Source organism: Microcebus murinus, chromosome 13 (genome assembly GCF_040939455.1).
Source record: "Microcebus murinus isolate Inina chromosome 13, M.murinus_Inina_mat1.0, whole genome shotgun sequence".
NCBI lineage: Eukaryota > Metazoa > Chordata > Mammalia > Primates > Cheirogaleidae > Microcebus > Microcebus murinus.
Window position 1 is genome coordinate 18,236,983 of NC_134116.1, and position 18,040 is coordinate 18,255,022.

At 43.4% G+C, this 18,040-nt stretch overlaps 1 protein-coding gene across 1 annotated transcript in view; it reads left to right on the top strand.

The window, feature by feature from the left end:
• SLC15A1 (solute carrier family 15 member 1) overlaps positions 1-17,627 on the top strand; it is a 45,497-nt gene extending 27,870 nt beyond the window's left edge. Inside the window, exons 10-23 of the mRNA XM_012755901.3 lie at positions 573-659; positions 1,229-1,318; positions 2,921-2,965; positions 3,091-3,123; positions 3,208-3,296; positions 3,687-3,768; positions 5,073-5,192; positions 6,468-6,614; positions 7,842-7,891; positions 11,561-11,668; positions 12,039-12,147; positions 12,883-13,026; positions 15,404-15,511; positions 16,850-17,627. Of these exons, the coding sequence (XP_012611355.1) occupies positions 573-659; positions 1,229-1,318; positions 2,921-2,965; positions 3,091-3,123; positions 3,208-3,296; positions 3,687-3,768; positions 5,073-5,192; positions 6,468-6,614; positions 7,842-7,891; positions 11,561-11,668; positions 12,039-12,147; positions 12,883-13,026; positions 15,404-15,511; positions 16,850-17,041 (1,404 nt within the window). The 3' untranslated portion in view covers positions 17,042-17,627. The remainder of the gene's footprint in view (positions 1-572; positions 660-1,228; positions 1,319-2,920; positions 2,966-3,090; positions 3,124-3,207; positions 3,297-3,686; positions 3,769-5,072; positions 5,193-6,467; positions 6,615-7,841; positions 7,892-11,560; positions 11,669-12,038; positions 12,148-12,882; positions 13,027-15,403; positions 15,512-16,849) is intronic.
• The last annotated feature ends 413 nt before the right edge of the window (positions 17,628-18,040 follow it).

Here is an 18,040-nt window from a genome sequence, read left to right on the forward strand (position 1 = left end):
GATCTAGTTTTTCAAACATAAACTTTATGAAATCTAAATACAGATCAAATCTTTCTGCTAAAAATTTAGCATCCAAATTGAGATATGCCAAGAGTGCAAAATACTCCCTGGATTTTGAAGACTCAGTATTAAAAAAGGATGTAAACATTCTCACTCATTTAAAATATATTGGTTACATATTACAATCATAGCTGGAGTTTATTGGTTTAAATAAAATATATTGTAAATGAATTTCACCTCTTTCACTTTTGCTTGTTAATATTTCTACTAGAAAACTTAAATTGCAAATGCATCTGTGTTATATTTCTCCTGGACATGTTTCCCTAGGGAATCTGAATACTAGAGACTGGGTGACTCTGTTTCCCCAAGTCAAACGCTCTTAGGTAGAAAGAGACAAGAAATAAATGCATCAGTTATGCCTTTTAACACACTCATATACTAGTACATATGCAATTTTATGTTTTGTTTTTCTCACAAATATATTGTTCCAGTTAAGAGGGTTTCCTGAAATGTGTGTCCCTGATAAAGTCATTAGTTCTGTTTCAAAATTTGATTTTTCTTCCTTCCTTCAGTTCGCCATCAAAAATCGATTTAGACATCGGAGCAAGACATTTCCCAAGAGGGAGCACTGGCTGGACTGGGCTAAAGAGAAGTATGACGTGAGTAGCCCTCATTGCCGCAGTGACCCCAGTTCCTGCAGGAAGTGAGCACCTAATATCCCAGTTCAGACTGTCAAGGCCACACGGACAAAACTATCACTTGCATCTTCCCAGCCTCCATTAGCGAGTCACACAACACTATGCATGGGTGCATTTTTGTAACTGAGAAGAACCTGATAAATAATGGGTATAATTCATCTGGAAAAAATAATACCTTTCCATAGTGTTTCATTAGGTATAATCTGCCATTAATTCCATGTAATGGTGACCATGCAGAATTAGTTTAGTTTGACCATAGAAGACTTAAGTGTTGGTGGAGGCGGTGGTGGGATTCACCTTTAGCAACATTTACATTTAGTCATTTCAAGTAATTTATCCCCTAAATAAATGTTTGCACTTATATTTTAAATGGCTTAGAAATTTTCAGTTTTCTAGAGAAACCAGTGATCAATGAATCAGCCCCCAGTTTGTCTCTAGATGCGCATATCCACCTCTGCACTGAAACTCCACCCGACAGCTGAGTGACACAGGTCGTGGCTGATTGTCCTCTCCCCCCACCCCAACTGCAGGAGCGGCTCATCTCTCAGATCAAGATGGTTACGAGGGTGATGTTCCTGTACATTCCTCTCCCAATGTTCTGGGCCTTGTTTGACCAGCAGGTAACGTGAAACCGCTCCGCGCGTCTTCACTCAGCAAACAGGCGCGGGGCACTGCCGTGTGCCCGGCCGCACTTGGCGTTTAGCTCCTAAATTGTTCCTTCCCAGCTTTTGTATATTTCACTTATTTACTTGTTAGACTACACTGAGTTTATTTGTAAAAACAAAACAAAACAATTCTAGGTGGTTCTATCCACATTTCTGTTGCAAAACAATGAAGAAAATTAGGTGACTTCAGGTAACGTAACCTTGGGTAAGATTTCATCCAATCATCCAGGACTCTTGCAAAATTGGGAGCAAACAGTTTGTTTACCTGCTGATACAGTGTGATAAAAGATGACCTTTTATGGCATCCATAGCTTATTTAAACCAAGAGGGCCTTGGTGTCTTCCGTGCTCAAATGGAATGCCTGGACTAGAGGTATCATCCAGGCATGGGAAATGACCCCACCAAAGTCCTCCCTCTCTGAGCAGGGACCTGGAACCCGATGGGTGACTTGTTGTGCTCTTTCTGCCACAGCCTTAAGACACATACCCAGGAATTGTTCACAATAGTGTCAGACAAGCCAGTGCATGATGCTTATAGTCAAAGCAATCAGATACTATTTCTTTTAGAAACTGGAGTTTAAAAAAAAATTATGAAGATGTGGCTTTATTGTGCAGGGAGGATTATTACAGACGGAAACTGTTTCTTAAAAGAAATTTGAGTGTCCACATTAATCTCCTTATTTGTAGGCATGAAATTTAGACTAGCATCGTAAAGACCAGGGAGGGAGTCATGCATGTTGGGTAGGAGCTGGTTATTGGGGTCAGAAGTGCACAAGAAACACACTCCTCACCTAGCAGCTGTGTGACTTGGGGTAATAACTCTTGACTGTTCTGGAAGGCTCCTAGTAACCCACCTCAAGGCTACGAGGATCCAATTAGTGAAAATATGTAAAGTACTCGGAGACAGGCTTATATCAAGAACTCAGACGCGGTAGGTTTCCTGACTTTCTATGATGCGCTCCTAGTGGAATGGACAGGTTGATATTGACACATTTACATGTTTGGTCTTCCATAGAAATAATAATGTATACTTGTACAGCCCTGGGCCATCTTTCACTATAACATGGGTTGACTGTCACTTGGGTGCCCAGTTTAAATCCATCGCTCACTCTTATGATGGAGATCTAGTTTCAGCCGGCATGCACTGTCAAAAACGGCTCGTAAGAACAGGAATCGTCTTGAATCCTCGATGCCAGTGAATAGGGGTAATCCACAGCGCACAGAGCTGCTTTCACCTTGCAGACGGCGTCGTGCTATTCAACAAGCCTCAGGAATGCATCTGTGTATTTCTAGGGACAGCTGCATGTCAGAGCAGTACTGTGCGTTTCCACGAGGGGCTGGAATGCCGTGTGCCCTGTTCACTGCACAACAGAAACGCAACCCGTTTCTTTCCACCTAGTGTTAACATGGAGCTGGGAAGCTAAGTGGATGTTTCAAACCATTTTACATCCCATTACATTTCCAACCTCATTACCGATTTCAAAATGGCCCAACACTGACTTGCGATATTTTAAAAACCCACATCCCCAAATGACGCGGTAACCGTGTTCGTTTTAAGGGCTCCCGATGGACACTGCAGGCAACAACCATGAGCGGGAAAATCGTAAGTTTGGGATGTCAAGACATTTGACCTTCCCTCGTCACTACTCCTTTGTTACTGTCCCTTTGTCCCCTTTCTCCTTCCCTTTCATGACATTTTTCAATGAGATTATTTTCTCCTTTGTTTAGGGATCCATAGAAATTCAGCCGGATCAGATGCAGGTAGGAGAAAACACTGAAGTTGCTTTCAGAGATCAAAGTCGTCTTGGAGACAACATTAACGTTTTCCCTCCACTCTGTCTGCAGACCGTGAATGCCATCTTGATTGTTATCATGGTCCCCATCTTCGATGCCGTGTTGTATCCTCTGATTGCAAAATGTGGTTTGAATTTCACGTAGGTGGCTGCATGGGTGGGCTGGTCGAGGCTCCCCTGGTCCCAGGGCTTTGCAGGGGGCTGCACTTAAAATAAAAGTCCTGTTAATGGAAACCTGAAAATCCTCTGATTGAGGCTCTCTTAGGTTGTAGATGATAGAAGTGTTCATTGTAATCTCAACTTTAGTTTCTAGAAATTAAGGGTAACTATGCTAATGGGAAGGTATATTCCATCGATCCTCCTTAGTCTTGGTCATGAACCACAGAGGGAGAGACGCTTTCGAGCCCGTGTGCTTTTGTAGGGAAGTTAGTTTGTTTGGGGGGTGGGCAGGGGAGGCGTTTCCTTTGGGGGCTCTCGTGAGCTCTTCTGTGCGAGACTGGCTGGGAGTCACTCTCTTCTTGTCCCGACCAGCTCCTTAAGGAGGATGACAGTTGGAATGTTCCTGGCTTCCATGGCCTTTGTGGCGGCTGCAATTGTGCAGGTGGAAATCGACGTGAGTTGTCCTCTGACTCTCCTCTATCCCCTCCTGGTGGGGTCGGGTGGGGCGTTCTCGATCTCCCTTCTCCAGGACTGAGAGGATGAGGGGAGGCCAGGGCTGTCCCTAGAAACCAAGCCCTGGAGCTGCAGACAGTGCAAGGAAGGGGAGAACAGCGAGCTCTTATCCCTGCACGGGTGCAGCTGGAGAGAGTCTCTCTCCCCCACCACCCTTCTCCTTCTCCTTTCCTCTCTCTGTCTCTCTCTCCCTCCTTCTCTTTTAATGTCTTAAAAAATTTATTTTTAATTGTGGTAAATACATATAACATGAAGTTTACCATCTTATTCACTTTTAAGTGCACAGTTCAGTGGTGTTAAGGACATTCACATTGTTGTGCAACCAACTCCAGAACTCTTCCCATCTTGCAAAACTGAAACTCTGTGCCCACTAAACAACAACTCCCATTTCTCCCTCCTCCAGGCTCTGGAACCCCCAGCCTACTTTCTGTCTCTATGAATAGGATCACTCACATAAGTACAATCATATAGTATTTGTCCTTTTGTGACTGGTTTATTCACTCAACATAATATCCTCAAAGTTCACCCCCATGTTGTAGCATGTGTCACAATTTCCTTCCTTTTTTAAGGCTGGGTAACATTCCATTGTGTGTCTACACCACATTTTGTCCGTTCTTTCATCCCTCACTGGGCACTCCAGTTGCTTCCACCTTTTGGCTACACTAACTAGTGCTGCTCGGCACATGAGGTACTTGTTCTCTCTTATACATGGAAAATGAATTGTGGGCTAAGGCACACATGGGCTGCTTCAGTGACCTGGGATTTGAGAGAGGACACTGTAGACAAAAAGACAAAACCCTTGAGCACGGGTATGGAGGCAGGAGGGCATAAGTATTTGTGAGAAGATGTTTATGGCGCCATGTCCAGGGCTGAGCACTGGGCTTCCAGAGTTACAGGGAGGACACAGGATTCGGGGAAGAGCAGGACTCAGGTGTCACCACAAGGGGGATGTTCCTTAGGCTGTGGTTGCTCTGACCACTCAGACATTAGGCTTCATGTCCTGGCATCCTCTGAGCTGGCCCTGGCTGGAGAGGACCAACAGCGCCCTCTTTCTGACTACTTCAGTCTTCTGTCCCAACGTCATTTCTGTGGGTGCCATGAGGTGACTGGCGCTGAGTGGGGTGTCTGGCGTGGCTCAGGCAGCGCGGCTCCTCACAGCGGGGGATCGTGCCCTGGGCCAGGGTGGAGAATCTCTTCACTGTTGCACTGAAGGTCTCACTGCCCATTTTCTTTTGTTTTGCTCAGAAAACTCTTCCAGTCTTTCCCAACGGGAACGAAGTCCAAATTAAAGTGTTGAATGTAGGAAATGATAACATGACAATATCTCTTCCTGAAAAGATGGTGACACTTGGCCCAATGTCTCAAGTAAGTGCAAGGAAATGTAACCTTTTCTTTCATCCTCTTACCAGAGTTATAATAGGATTTGGGGAAGCTGTTCTTCTTGGTCCTTGTACAAATCCCAGACCAGCCCAAAGGTGAAATGTCTAGGTATCTTGATCTCGTTTTGGTTATTCAGTGTGCCTCACACTGTACTGTGTCTATAGTCACCTGGGGACCTTGTTAAAAGGCAGATTCTTAATCTGTAGGTCTGGAATGCTGCATTTTTAACAAGCTCTCTAGTCATGTGCTGTTGGACACGGAGACACTTAGACAGCAGGGATCTAGGTCAGTGGTTCTAACCTGAGGGTGATTGGGTAACCCCGGGGACATTGGGCAATCTCTGCAGACATCTGTTGTTGTTGCCAACGGGAGTGTGCTACTCACATCTCATGTGTAGAAGCCCGGGGTGCCACACACAGTCTTCCCTAGCAAAGACTTACCTGGCCCAAATGTCACCCGTGCCAAGTTCAGAAAACCCTAACATGGTCATTGTTCCAGATCAGTGATTCTCAACCTTGAGCCCATCTTGGGATCACCCAGAGAGCTTTGCCAATTGTGATACCTGAGTCCCAACCCCAGAGATTTTGATGTAGCCGGCCTCATTCCTGTTCGGCCATGGTGGACAACCACTGCCTTATACCTTGCCAAAGTAGTAACCTCGAAGAAAAAAAATCCTGACTCCTAATGGTTGGGACAGCCCAGGATTGATTTTCACCAGGGCTGGTGCTTTTAACCCGGTGCTGTTATCTGCCCAGCGGTGGAAATGGTTTCCATAGCATTTATCTTCATAAAGGGAAATAAAAGTGAAATGTTTGGTAAGAAGTTTAATTCCTGTGGCAGTATTAATATTAAAAATCCATATAGGAGTAACATTTATCGGGTGTCAGGAGGGTGGGGTGGGGAGGAAGGGACGGGTATACACAACGAGAAAGATGTGCAACGTTTGGGGGATGGACACACTTGAAGCTTTTACTCGAGGGGAGCATGGGCAATATGTGTAACCTTAACACTTGTACCCCATAATATGCTAAAATAAAAAAAAATAAGTATGTAGAATAAAAAAAATACCTCCTGATGGAGTCCATAAGAGTGGGCAGGAGACCGAGGCACATACATGCCAACTCCCCAGAGGCATGTTTTGGATATGTAGGAACATGAACTTGGAAACGTGGAATGTCAATAACGTGCTGTGCCAATGTGCGGGTGCACAGTGCCGACCAGACTCTGTGGTACTAACTATGACTCCTTCTTCATTTATAGACAGATGACTTTATGACTTTTGATGCAGACAAACTGGCAAGTATAAACATTTCTTCTGCTGGCTCACCAGTCACTGCCGTAACTCAGGACTTTAAGCAGGGCCATCGCAGCACCCTCCTCGTCTGGGCCCCCAATCACTACCGCGTGGTGAGTAGTTCAGCTGGGTCCTTGCTGCTGGGGACAGGAGACTCGGCTTCTCATTGGTGTGACTTCATTTTGCCCCTGTGTAGTATTATATGAGGTCATCCTCAGTCAATCTCTTCTTCCAGAATGCAAGTCTTCAAGCCCACTTTGGAAAGGGTACTTGACTTCCAGGTACTCCCAAGAATTGTCTAACTGGTGAATGGGAAGGGTTAATATTAATTTAAAAAAAAATTTTTTTTTTGGCCGGGCGCGGTGGCTCACGCCTGTAATCCTAGCTCTCTGGGAGGCCGAGGCGGGCGGATTGCTCGAGGTCGGGAGTTCAAAACCAGCCTGAGCAAGAGCGAGACCCCGTCTCTACTATAAATAGAAAGAAACTAATTGGCCAACTAATATATATAGAAAAAATTAGCCGGGCATGGTGGCGCATGCCTGTAGTCCCAGCTACTTGGGAGGCTGAGACAGAAGGATCGCTTGAGCACAGGAGTCTGAGGTTGCTGTGAGCTAGGCTGACGCCACGGCACTCACTCTAGCCTAGGCAACAAAGTGAGACTCTGTCTCAAAAAAAAAAAAAAAAAAAAATTTTTTTAACTATTACAAATTTTGGGGGGGGGTTATGCACACGTATGCATGTGTGTGTATATAAGTCAAGCAGAGTATATACGTGCATTCTCAGGGGACTTTTTGAGATGAAGATTCAATATATTATTAATTGCATTAATTTTAAAAATTTGCACTGAGTGGTCAGAAAATTAGAGCAGTCTCTGAAAAAATATAGTGTGTATATTGGGTAAAAGCAATAGAATACTATACACACAAAATATTTGATGACAAGATATAGATCTCTAGATGTGACATTCGGTACATGAAGCGGCTATGAGAGAGTTGCAGGCATTCTGTAAGGGGAAGCGAAGTGAGATTCTGCAGAACTGCTATGCAGACTTAAGACTCTTGGTCGTTTGGTTAATTAGGGAGCTGTTGCATGGTTTGTTCTAAGTTCCTGGAGAGCAGTGTTCCCTGGAACCATTGGCTAACAAGGATCGAAAATTGCAGAGGCTCGTGTTAGCCTTAGGGAAAATCAGGCCTGAAGAAATCGCCTTTCAAATGTAATCAGGCCCTTAGCTCCTAGGATAAGTGTCAACGCTGCCTTCTCAGAGACCAGAAAGTTCATCTGGACTTATTCTGATTAGTAAGATTTTGAAATTGTCTTTATGTTACTGTTTTCTCTCTCAGATAACTGATGGCCTTAACAAGAAGCCAGAAAAAGGAGAAAATGGGATCAGGTATGTATATTTCTCCAACATTTAAGTTGCATCAGCTTCTTATGGAAAGTAATGCAAACCCCTAGTGAAGTCCAACTGTAACAAGGTTATAAAATGAGTGTGAGAGGTTTGTCCCAAGAATGTAAGGCTGGCTTAATATTTTTAAAGAGCAATCAACAAGAGCCATCATCTTAATAAACTAAAGAGGAAAATTCACATCATCTTGTCAATTGATGCAGAAAAGGTATTTGACAAAATTCAGCATCCGTTTGTGATTAAAAAAAAAACTCAGCAAACTAGGAATAGGAGAGAAAAGGGACAGAAATTCGAGCTCAGGTTATGGTGGAAGTCTAAAATCTGTCCACTAAGATCAAGGACAAGGTAAAAGTGTCCGCTCTACCCACTGCCATTCAGCATCCTTCTGGTTGCCAGAGCAACAAGACAAGAAAAAGAAGTAAAAGCATCTAGATTGGAAAGGAAGAGATAAATCTATTCCTACACCCAGATGAGAGCTGTAGACATAGAAAGTCCCCAGAACCCTACCCAATAAAGCTCCTAGAATCAATAAGTGAATCTAGAAAGGTCACAGGATACCAGGGCAACACCAAAGAAATCCATCATATTTCTGTGTACTAGTAATGAACCACTGGAAAAAGAAATTTAACAGCTATATCTCCCCCCCCCAAAATATGAAAGACTTAGCTATAAGCCTTATAACACGTGCAGGATTGAAGCGCTGAAAACTAGAACATGTTTATGAAAGAGAGCTAAGTAAATGGAAAGGCATCTTTGACATCGACAAGAAGACTTCACAGTAAAAGATGTCAATTTTCCCCAAACTGTTCTCTAGGCATAGTGCACAGTACTAAATCTAAATCACAGCATTGGGCATGGGGCTCACGCATGTCATCCCAGCACTTTGGGAGACTGAGTTGGGAGGCTCACTTGAGGCCAGGAGTTTGAGACCAGACTGAGCAACATAGCAAGACCGTATCTCTACAAAAAAAATAGAAAAAAAATTAGCCAGGTGTAGTAGCACACTCCTTTAGTCCCAGCTACTCAGGGTGCTGAGTCAGGAGAATCGCTCGAGCCCAGGAGTTTGAGGTTGCTGTGAGCTATGATGATGCCATTACACTGCTGCCTCATCAACAGAGTGTGACTTTGTCTCCAAAAAAATAAATAAATAAAAATAAATTAATTTTTAAGACTCATAACATTATTTTTTATAGATATAAACAAGCTTAGTCTAAAGTTTATATGGAAAGGCAAAGGAACTGGAATAGCTAAAATAATTTTAAAAAAGAATAAATTTGAAAGAGTCTTACTACTACTAACTTTAAAACTTACTCTAAAGCTACAGTAATCAAGACAAGTTGTAATGGCAAAGAAATAAACCCATAAGTCAGCAGAATAGTCCAGACATAGACCCACAAAAGTAGAGCCAGCTGTTTTTTTCCAAAGGTACAAAGACAATTCAATGGATTAAAGTAGGTCTTTTCAACAAATGTTGAAACATTTGGACATTTACATGTAAAAAAATCAACTTGACCTCAACCTCTCATCTTATATAAAATTCTTACACAAAAATTATATAAAAATTCTTAGGCATCTCATATGAGAGTTAACTCAAAATACATTATAGATCTACATGTAAAATATAAAATATAAAATTTAGATAAGAAACATTGAAAAACCCTTGTGACCTTGGGTTCTTAGATATGACACCAAAAGAATAATCTATAGAAGAATAATTTCATAAATTAGACATCAACAAAACCAAAAATTTTCTGTTGATATGACTCTTAAGAGGATGAAAAGATAAGCTACAAACTGGAAGAAAACATTTGCAAATCACATATCTAACAAAGAACTTAAAACTCAATAATAAGAAAATAACCCAACTAAAAAATAAAGCAAAAGATTTGAACACACATGTCACCAGAGGAGATACGGGAATACACGTGGCAAATAATCAAATGAAAAGATGTTCAACGTCATTGGTCATTAGGGAAATATAAACTAAGACCACAGTGAGTTATAATGCACCTACAGGATAGCTATGATAATGTTTTACAAACTGACAACACCAAGTGTTGGTGAGGATGCAGAGCAGCTGGAACTCCCGTGCATGGCTAGTGGGAGTACAATATGGTACAGCCCCTCTGAAAACAGTTTGGCAGTTTCTTATGAAGGTAAACACACACTTACCATAGGACTCAGCCACTCCATGCCTAGATATTTACTTGTGAGAAATGCAAACTTATGTTCACATAAAAACCTGTACAGGAATGTTTATAGATGCTGTATTCATAATCACCAAAGATCAGAAATCACCCAAATGTCCTTCAGTGGGTGATGGATACATAGACTATAGCACATCCATACAGTGGAATACTACTTAGCAAAACAGAGGAACAATTGCAAATGAATTTCAAATCCATTATGCTGTGAATGATGCCAGTCTCAGAAAGTTGCATGCTCTGTAATTCCATTTATAATACATGACGTTCTGGGAAAGCAAAAACAAACTATAGGGTCGCAGAACACATCAGTGGCTGTCATGGCTTAGAAGTGGAGGAACGGTTTGACTAAGGGGTAGTCCCATTCGGGTGGCCTCGTAATCTGATTGGGACAGTAGTTACAAATCTAGATACATTGTAATAGTCACAGAACTCTATGCCAAAAAGCCAATTTACTGTCAGTTTTTAATAAGAATGAAAAATTAGAATAAATTGGGAAAAAATAAGAGTAGGTCTCCCATTTACTTCAAACTTTCAACCCCATTCCCTGTCACCACAACAGTTTCTGATGTTAGCTATTACTAGTTAGCACTAAAACATGAGATAACAGAGACAGAGTATATTATTAGGATGACATCTATTAACTTACTAACATAAATAGTAAAGAAATTAACTTTCACTTTTCACCTCTCCTCAGCTCCAGTGTGTTTCACGTTGTTAACATGGATCACATTTATGATTCTGTGTTTTCCATGTGCTTGAATGAGTCTAAAAAACAGATCAATAAACAGGATTTACAATATGACCATGTAAATATTATTCACGATGTGATAAAAGTGTGATCAGTCTGAAAGAGAAGGAAATGTTACTTTATATCCTTGCAAATGTTTAAATCCCGGTTAAAACTCATTACTGGGTTGGCCACTTCCTCTCCCCAACCCTGGAAGCCCTTCGTGCCTCAGGCTCCTAAGCGTGGGAAATGGGTGGGCTTCCCCCGTTACCCCCAAAGGAAGCCCGATTTGGGGGCTGTCTTTTAGGCACTGGGCAACCTCAGTTTTGGTCCCTTGCTACTTGAGCTCCAAAGCTTCTGAAGCAAGGAACACGAGGCCTGGCCGCCTTCTCAGAGGGAAGGGTCAGTACCTGTCTCAGTCCCTGCTCAGCATCCCAAAGTATCGTGGGAACTGGGCGATACTTACAAAGTCCTTAGGACAGTACCTGGCACGTATAAACACTGTGATCAGTAAGTTCTTTTAGGTGTGTTCTCAAGAGTGGGTGAGAAAGGGCAAAACTAGGGTTGCTGACTTTCTACCCTTACTCTCTAGAAGTCTGTAAGCATCTTGAATTCCTTTAGAAAAGAAAGGGAGCATTGCCCAACTTCAATCATAGGTACTGTGACCTACAGTTAATTATTCTATAGTCCAGCTACATGACGGATGGTTTCCCGTTTCAGATTTATAAATACCTTTAATGACTCCATCAACATCACAATGAGTGGGAAGGTGTATGAAGATGTCACCAGTTACAACGCCAGCGAGTATCAGTTTTTTCCTTCTGGCATGTAAGTACCTATACTGAACACTTTGCTCCAAAGTTTAAGGATTTCAAATTTTTTTCTTTCAAAAAATATGTTGAAGCTTTTAATACTAAGAGTGTTGATCACCACCTAAGTGGATGTATAGGAATAACATTTAACGGGTGCCGGGCAGGTGGGGGTGGAGGGATGGGTTTATACATACATAATGAGTGCGGTGTGCACTAACTGGGGGATAGACACGTTTGAAGCTCTGACTCGAGGGGGGAGAGATGGCAAGGGCAATATACGTAACCTTAACATTTGTACCCCCACAATATGCTGGAAAAAAATTAAAATTAAAAAAAATAATAATAATACCAAGAGTGTTAACCTATATTATTCTTTCTTTTAATAGAAAAGACTTCACGATAAACTCGCCAGAGATTTCACCGCAGTGTCCAAGTGTTTTCACATCTTTCTACCTTGAATTTGGCAGTGCGTACACCTTTGTGATCAATAGGAAGGTGAGTGACTCACTGCAGCGTGTCAGCAGTGCCACTCACCAGCACTGAGGACACAGGAATGATTTAACTAGAGTACTATTAGGATCTGTATCTTAAATGGGTTCAGAATCAATCCACCGCCAATTCTTTAACTTACTGTTGACTTAAGTTAACCATTAGAACTAAATTAAACAGACTGACTCCCTCTGGCTAAAAGTTCACATTGGCCAGTGTCTGCTGCTTCCTTGTACACTATGAACGTGGACTTCAGGATCTTGTAGTTCAAAGGGATGGCGATGTTTTAAACCAGGGGTCCTCAAACTTTTTAAACAGGGAGCCAGTTCACAGTCCGATTCCGTTGGAGAGTGCGCACTGTGGGCCCGGGACGAGTCGGCTGCTAAGCAGGACAGGCAGCGCGACAAAAACACCCAGCAGGCCGGGTAAATGTCCTAGGCGGGCGGCATGTGGCCCGCAGGCCGTAGTTTGAGAACGCCTGTTTTAAATAAACCTAACCTCCAATCTACCCCCTTATTTAAGAGGAAAATACTATTGAACATATTCTCAAATCCCACAAAGACTGTCCCACCACAAGTATAAAATGCAGTGTTGTATATCTACATTGACAATGTGCACTTACTTGATAAATCACATCACACAAGCTAGAAAATCATACTCAATTTGCCTGTTTAAAAAATTTTATTTTAGACACCATCTTGACTTTAACTTCTTCTTCCTTCTTTTGCCTTGTTGGCGTAGGACGATGGCTGCCCCGAGGTGAAGGAGTTTGAAGACATTGCCCCCAACACAGTGAACATGGCTCTGCAAATCCCACAGTATTTCCTCATCACCTGTGGCGAGGTGGTCTTCTCCGTCACGGGATTGGAGTTCTCGTATTCTCAGGTCTCTCGTTCATTGTTTTTACCACCCCTCTGCCATACCCCTGTGTTTGGAAAATGCTGGTGCAACATAATTTAAATTGGGCATAGCTGTATGTTTATAGTATTAGAAAGTTCTAGAAAGCATTATGGCATCTTCCCCAAAACAAGGTCCTTGAGATCACCAAGTCTTGTCGTTACTGAATAAGAACATCACTTGGTTCAGCTCTGAGAGTGCGCATGTCCTCGTGTGTCCGTGTCCCACGCCATGCTCTAGAGACCTAGAGTCCCGAGGAGGAGAAACTGTGTTAGGGACACTCCCAGGGTCCCCAGAGTCGGTAGAGTCCACATTCTGAAACAGCCGAGTGGCCCCAGCTGTGCACAGAAGTGCGTCCTCATTATCTTTCGGGTTCTGCCAGGGTCCCTCAGCAGCTCCCAGTAAACACACTGAGTAAGGCCGAGCTTTAAAACAAGTGAAAATACGTGATGGCCTTTAGGTCTGCTAGACCGTGGCTGGCGCAGGCCCTGTGCTCTCTGTGCAGTAGCCAGAGCCGAACGACAGCCACAGGCCAGGCTCTGCTGGGGCTCGTGTTCCAACACCAGGCGGGCAGCACCAGCAGAGAGTCCTCAGGCTGCTCCCCCCACCGAAGGGGGTTCAGGGACAGTGTTGAAGAGGCTCATGGGGGACAGGGTGACGTGTCGCCACATAAAGGGGGAGATTTTCTCACACTTGCATGGTTCTGCTACACCCTTCTTCATGTGTCTCAAGTCTCATTACCATGTAAAATCCCTACCTCTAGGCATGATTTTTAACATTAAAATGATATTATATATGAGGGAAAAATCACAGTAAGGTCAGTGTGGGGGTCTGTTCTGGCTAGAGGTGGTTAGATCCAGATAGGTCTGGTTCCTAATCATCCTGCCCCAGTGGGCCTGGAAGACTTTTCTCAAGAGACAGGCCGGGTGCAGTGGCTACTCCCTGTAGTCTTAGCACTCTGGGAGGCTGAGGCACGAGGATCCCTTGAGCTCAGAAGTTCCAGACTAGCCTGAGCAAGATCAAGACCCCATCTCTAATAAAAATATTAATAGAAAAATTAGCCAGGTGTGTGTTGTCATGCACCTGTCCTTCTAGCTACTGGGGAGACTGAAGCAAGGAGGATCACTTGAGCCTAGGAGCTTGAGGTTGCTGTGAGCTTTGATGATGCCACTGTACTCTACCCAGGGCAACAGAGCAAGACTCTGTCTCAGGGAAAAAAAAAAAACACAGAGAGACAATTGGCCTCTTGCTTATATGGGTATGGACTGAATTCCTGTGGCTGGGAGGTCATTCGTTTTTGCTCTTTTATTTACTTATTTATTTATTTAAATTTTTTTTATTTCAGAAAAATATGAGAGTACAAACATTTTGGTTACGTTTTATATCTTTGCCTCTCCCTAGCAAGGGTTAGAGGCATGCTCCTCCCCTCCACAATACTCACCGTGTCCCTCAGTTGTGCGTCTACCCCCCAACTCCCTAATCCCAGGAGAACACCACCACCATGTGAGCACCGTAGTGTTAATCAGCCAGTACCAATTTGATGGCGAGTACATGTGGAGTCCATTATTCTGATCTTGCGTCACCTCGCTTCCGATAATGGGCTCAAGCTCAATCCAGGAAAATATAAGTGGTGATAGATCACTGTCGTTTCTTATAATTGAGAAATATTCCATTGTATACATATTCATTAGACTGGGTCATGCTGCACCATATTGTCTTCCTTGATCAGAAGTGAGGCCCCATCCTGTCCCTACACTGTCTCAAGGCTAAGTAGGCCAAGCTTGTTGCCAACCACGTTAGAGCTTAATGTTTGAACTATTTCATCAAAACTACAGTCATAGTCATTGTGTCCCATGGTGCCTAGTCACTTCCGTTTTTGTAGTAAAGATGGTGAAGGTGACTGGGTCAGTCCCTTTCTGTGATGACCTCACAGTCACATAAAGGAGGTGACTGTGATACAGGTGACAAGGGTTTGCAGAGAGATGTGGGTAAGGTGGCAGGAAAGCCACATGGGGCCAGGTTGCAGCCTGGAGAGAAGCCCCCACTGTGGGGAGGAACAGGTGTGCTCATGGCTCTGCTTGGAAACTCTTCTGCAGAGACAGAATGAGTCTGTCTGTAGGTCTGTCCATTTAACTAAGAGGACAGCTTGGCAAGGACATGGAGTGAGACGCAGGGACTCCTGTATGCTCCTGCATGAGTGTCTGGGTATCTTGTGACCGAGCGATGAACCTTTGCACATTTAAGCCAACCTGACTTTTCACGTGCATCTGTAGGGTAGACTGCTTAATGAAATGAACCAGTGAGTTTGTTCTCGTGCTCCAAGGCCGACATCTAGACTGGGGTTCTCTTTGCTTTGCTTCCTCAGGCTCCTTCCAACATGAAGTCGGTGCTGCAGGCAGGATGGCTGCTGACGGTGGCTGTTGGCAACATCATTGTGCTCATCGTGGCAGGGGCAGGCCAGTTCCCCAAACAGGTACTGGGTGGCTAGGAGATCGCATGTGCCCCTGTCTTATCTGTCAATATTAACAGTCACCATGACCCTTCCCAGCTGTTTACATGGTCTCCAGGGCCATTTGGGCTAATGGCTGGATAACACTGCCAGGCCAGCCCCACAGGGCTGTCACCAAATAGCCTATGGCAGTGTCTGCTGATTCTTCTTGTTTCCACTTGGTGTTCTGTTGTTGGTGATTGTCTTAGTCCATTTTGTGTTGCTATAAAGGACCACCTGAGACTGGGTAATTTATGAAGAAGAGAATTTTATTTGGCTCACAGTTCTAAAAGCTGTACAAGGAGCATACTGCCACCATCTTCTGGGAAGGACCTCAAGACACCTTTGGTCACAGCAGAAAGTGAAGGGGGGCAGGGGTGTCACATGGCAGGACAGGGAGCATGAGAAGGAGGTGCCAGTGTCTTTATACAACCAGCTCTCTGGTCAACTATTAGAGCCAGAACTCACTCACAGGACAAAGCCATTCGTGAGGGATCCAACCCTATGACACCCCCCCCCAGGCCCTGCCTCCAACACTGGGGATCAAATTTCAACATGAGATGTGGAGAGGCCAGATATCCAAACTATTGACGACCAAAATGAACAGATTGGGTTAATGTGCATGCGCCCCGTGTGATTTACTCCCAAAGGAAACATCTCTCCCAACTTTAATGAGTGCAGACTCAAAGCAGACACATTGTCCATAAACTTACATAACACCTGGAGGCAAAACCATTCTACAGGTGGTTGCAGTTTTTCCAGCTAAAATAAAATGAGGGCTTTTCTAGTATTTAAACCCTGCTCCAGCACTGCAGCAGATCAGCCTCATAAGGGAGTTGTCTTATCCCAGCTGTTTCATTACTTCCTGCACCGGGTCCATCAGAGAATGTGCTAATGCCCTGTGCTCATGAGCTCCAGGTGTTTCTGGGGGTGAAGCAGGTGTCTTGACTTGACACTGCTCAGCACATTCTTCTTCCCTCAAAGGTGCTGCTTGGTGTTCTCTTGGGCCTCATCCTCCCAGGGGCAGCCATGTGGCTGAAGGCTTAGGATTTTTGAAAATTCTCCCTCATCTTCCCAAAGTCTTTCATTGCTGTGCCCCAGTGCTATTAGGAAAACGTCATTTAGGTTGGCATCTACCTATCATGGACATTCCAGAAAAGCTGGCCATACTGTCTCTGCATCGGTTGCCTACCAATTTTCTATAATTTAATTTCAAAGCACCTTCCATTTGGACATAGCAAAAAAATATACACAATCTATACATTATTATGACCTGTATTATTTTTGTTTTGTTTTTTCCTTCCTCCAACTCCGACTCCAAAGTGGGCTGAATACATTCTATTTGCTGCGTTGCTTCTGGTTGTCTGTGTAATATTTGCCATCATGGCCCGATTCTATACTTACATCAACCCAGCAGAGATTGAAGCTCAGTTTGATGAGGATGAAAAGAAAAAGAGCCTGGAAAAGAGTAACCCGTATATGACGTCGGGGCCCATGTCACAGACGCAGATGTGAAGGCCAGGAAGCAAGTGGGGGAGGACTGGGCCCAGCACGTGCCCTGACCTCTGTCCCCAGGTGGCAGGACAGACACCCCACGGATGGCCCCAGGTGGGGAAGACTTCAGAATTGGCAGAAGCCAAACCGTAAAAGCGATGAAGCCAGCAATGAATCTAAAACTCTGCAAGAAGTCTCTTTTTTAAAAATATTATTTAAAGCACACACACACATAAACACACTTTCACAACCCTGAGAACATACCCTGCATTTGTCTCCTTTCCTATCACACAGAGGAAGTTGTTTTGGACTAACTTAATTTTGCAACTAAGTTCCATATTGTTTGCATTTTAACACATTTCTGAAAACTCTGATAAATGAAGCAGGAACCAATGCCAAAAGTGAATCTATAGGTTTTAGAATGGTCTGTAATAAGTACCAGCTAGTATTATGTGGCAACTTTAACTTGGGTTTTTTTGTTTGGTTTGTTTTGTTGTTCCAGTCCCTACCTCTTTTTAAATTATGTATAACTTAAAAGACCACTTTCGTAAAAGACCAGTACTGATTTTTGAATTGTCAATGGTGTGAAATAAATTTCTGTTCTTAAGAGTAAGTGTTCATGTGTCTGTGGGTAGGGTAAGAAAATTTTTACATGTTATATGATGATAAAATCACATACACACTATGTGCTAATTGGGATTTCATAGGAAGTTGATAAAAGTATTAACAAAAGCAATGTCCACATATGAAAAAATCCCAGGGACATGAAACATCAAGGTTGGTTTCTCCCTGGTCCTGTTTTTCCCTGGGCTGGACAGACAGATGGATGGATAGAAAGACTTCTCTTTTGTGACTAGGATCATGAAATGCGTATTTGTGAACCATCTCACAGTGTTTCTGTCAATCCCCGTGAAATTTTCCGCAGGAGTAAAACTTCTTCCAAAATATTATAACCACTTAGTGCCTAATTCATCCTGTAGATATTTGTCACGTAACCATCCCGGGTTTCAGAACGACTGT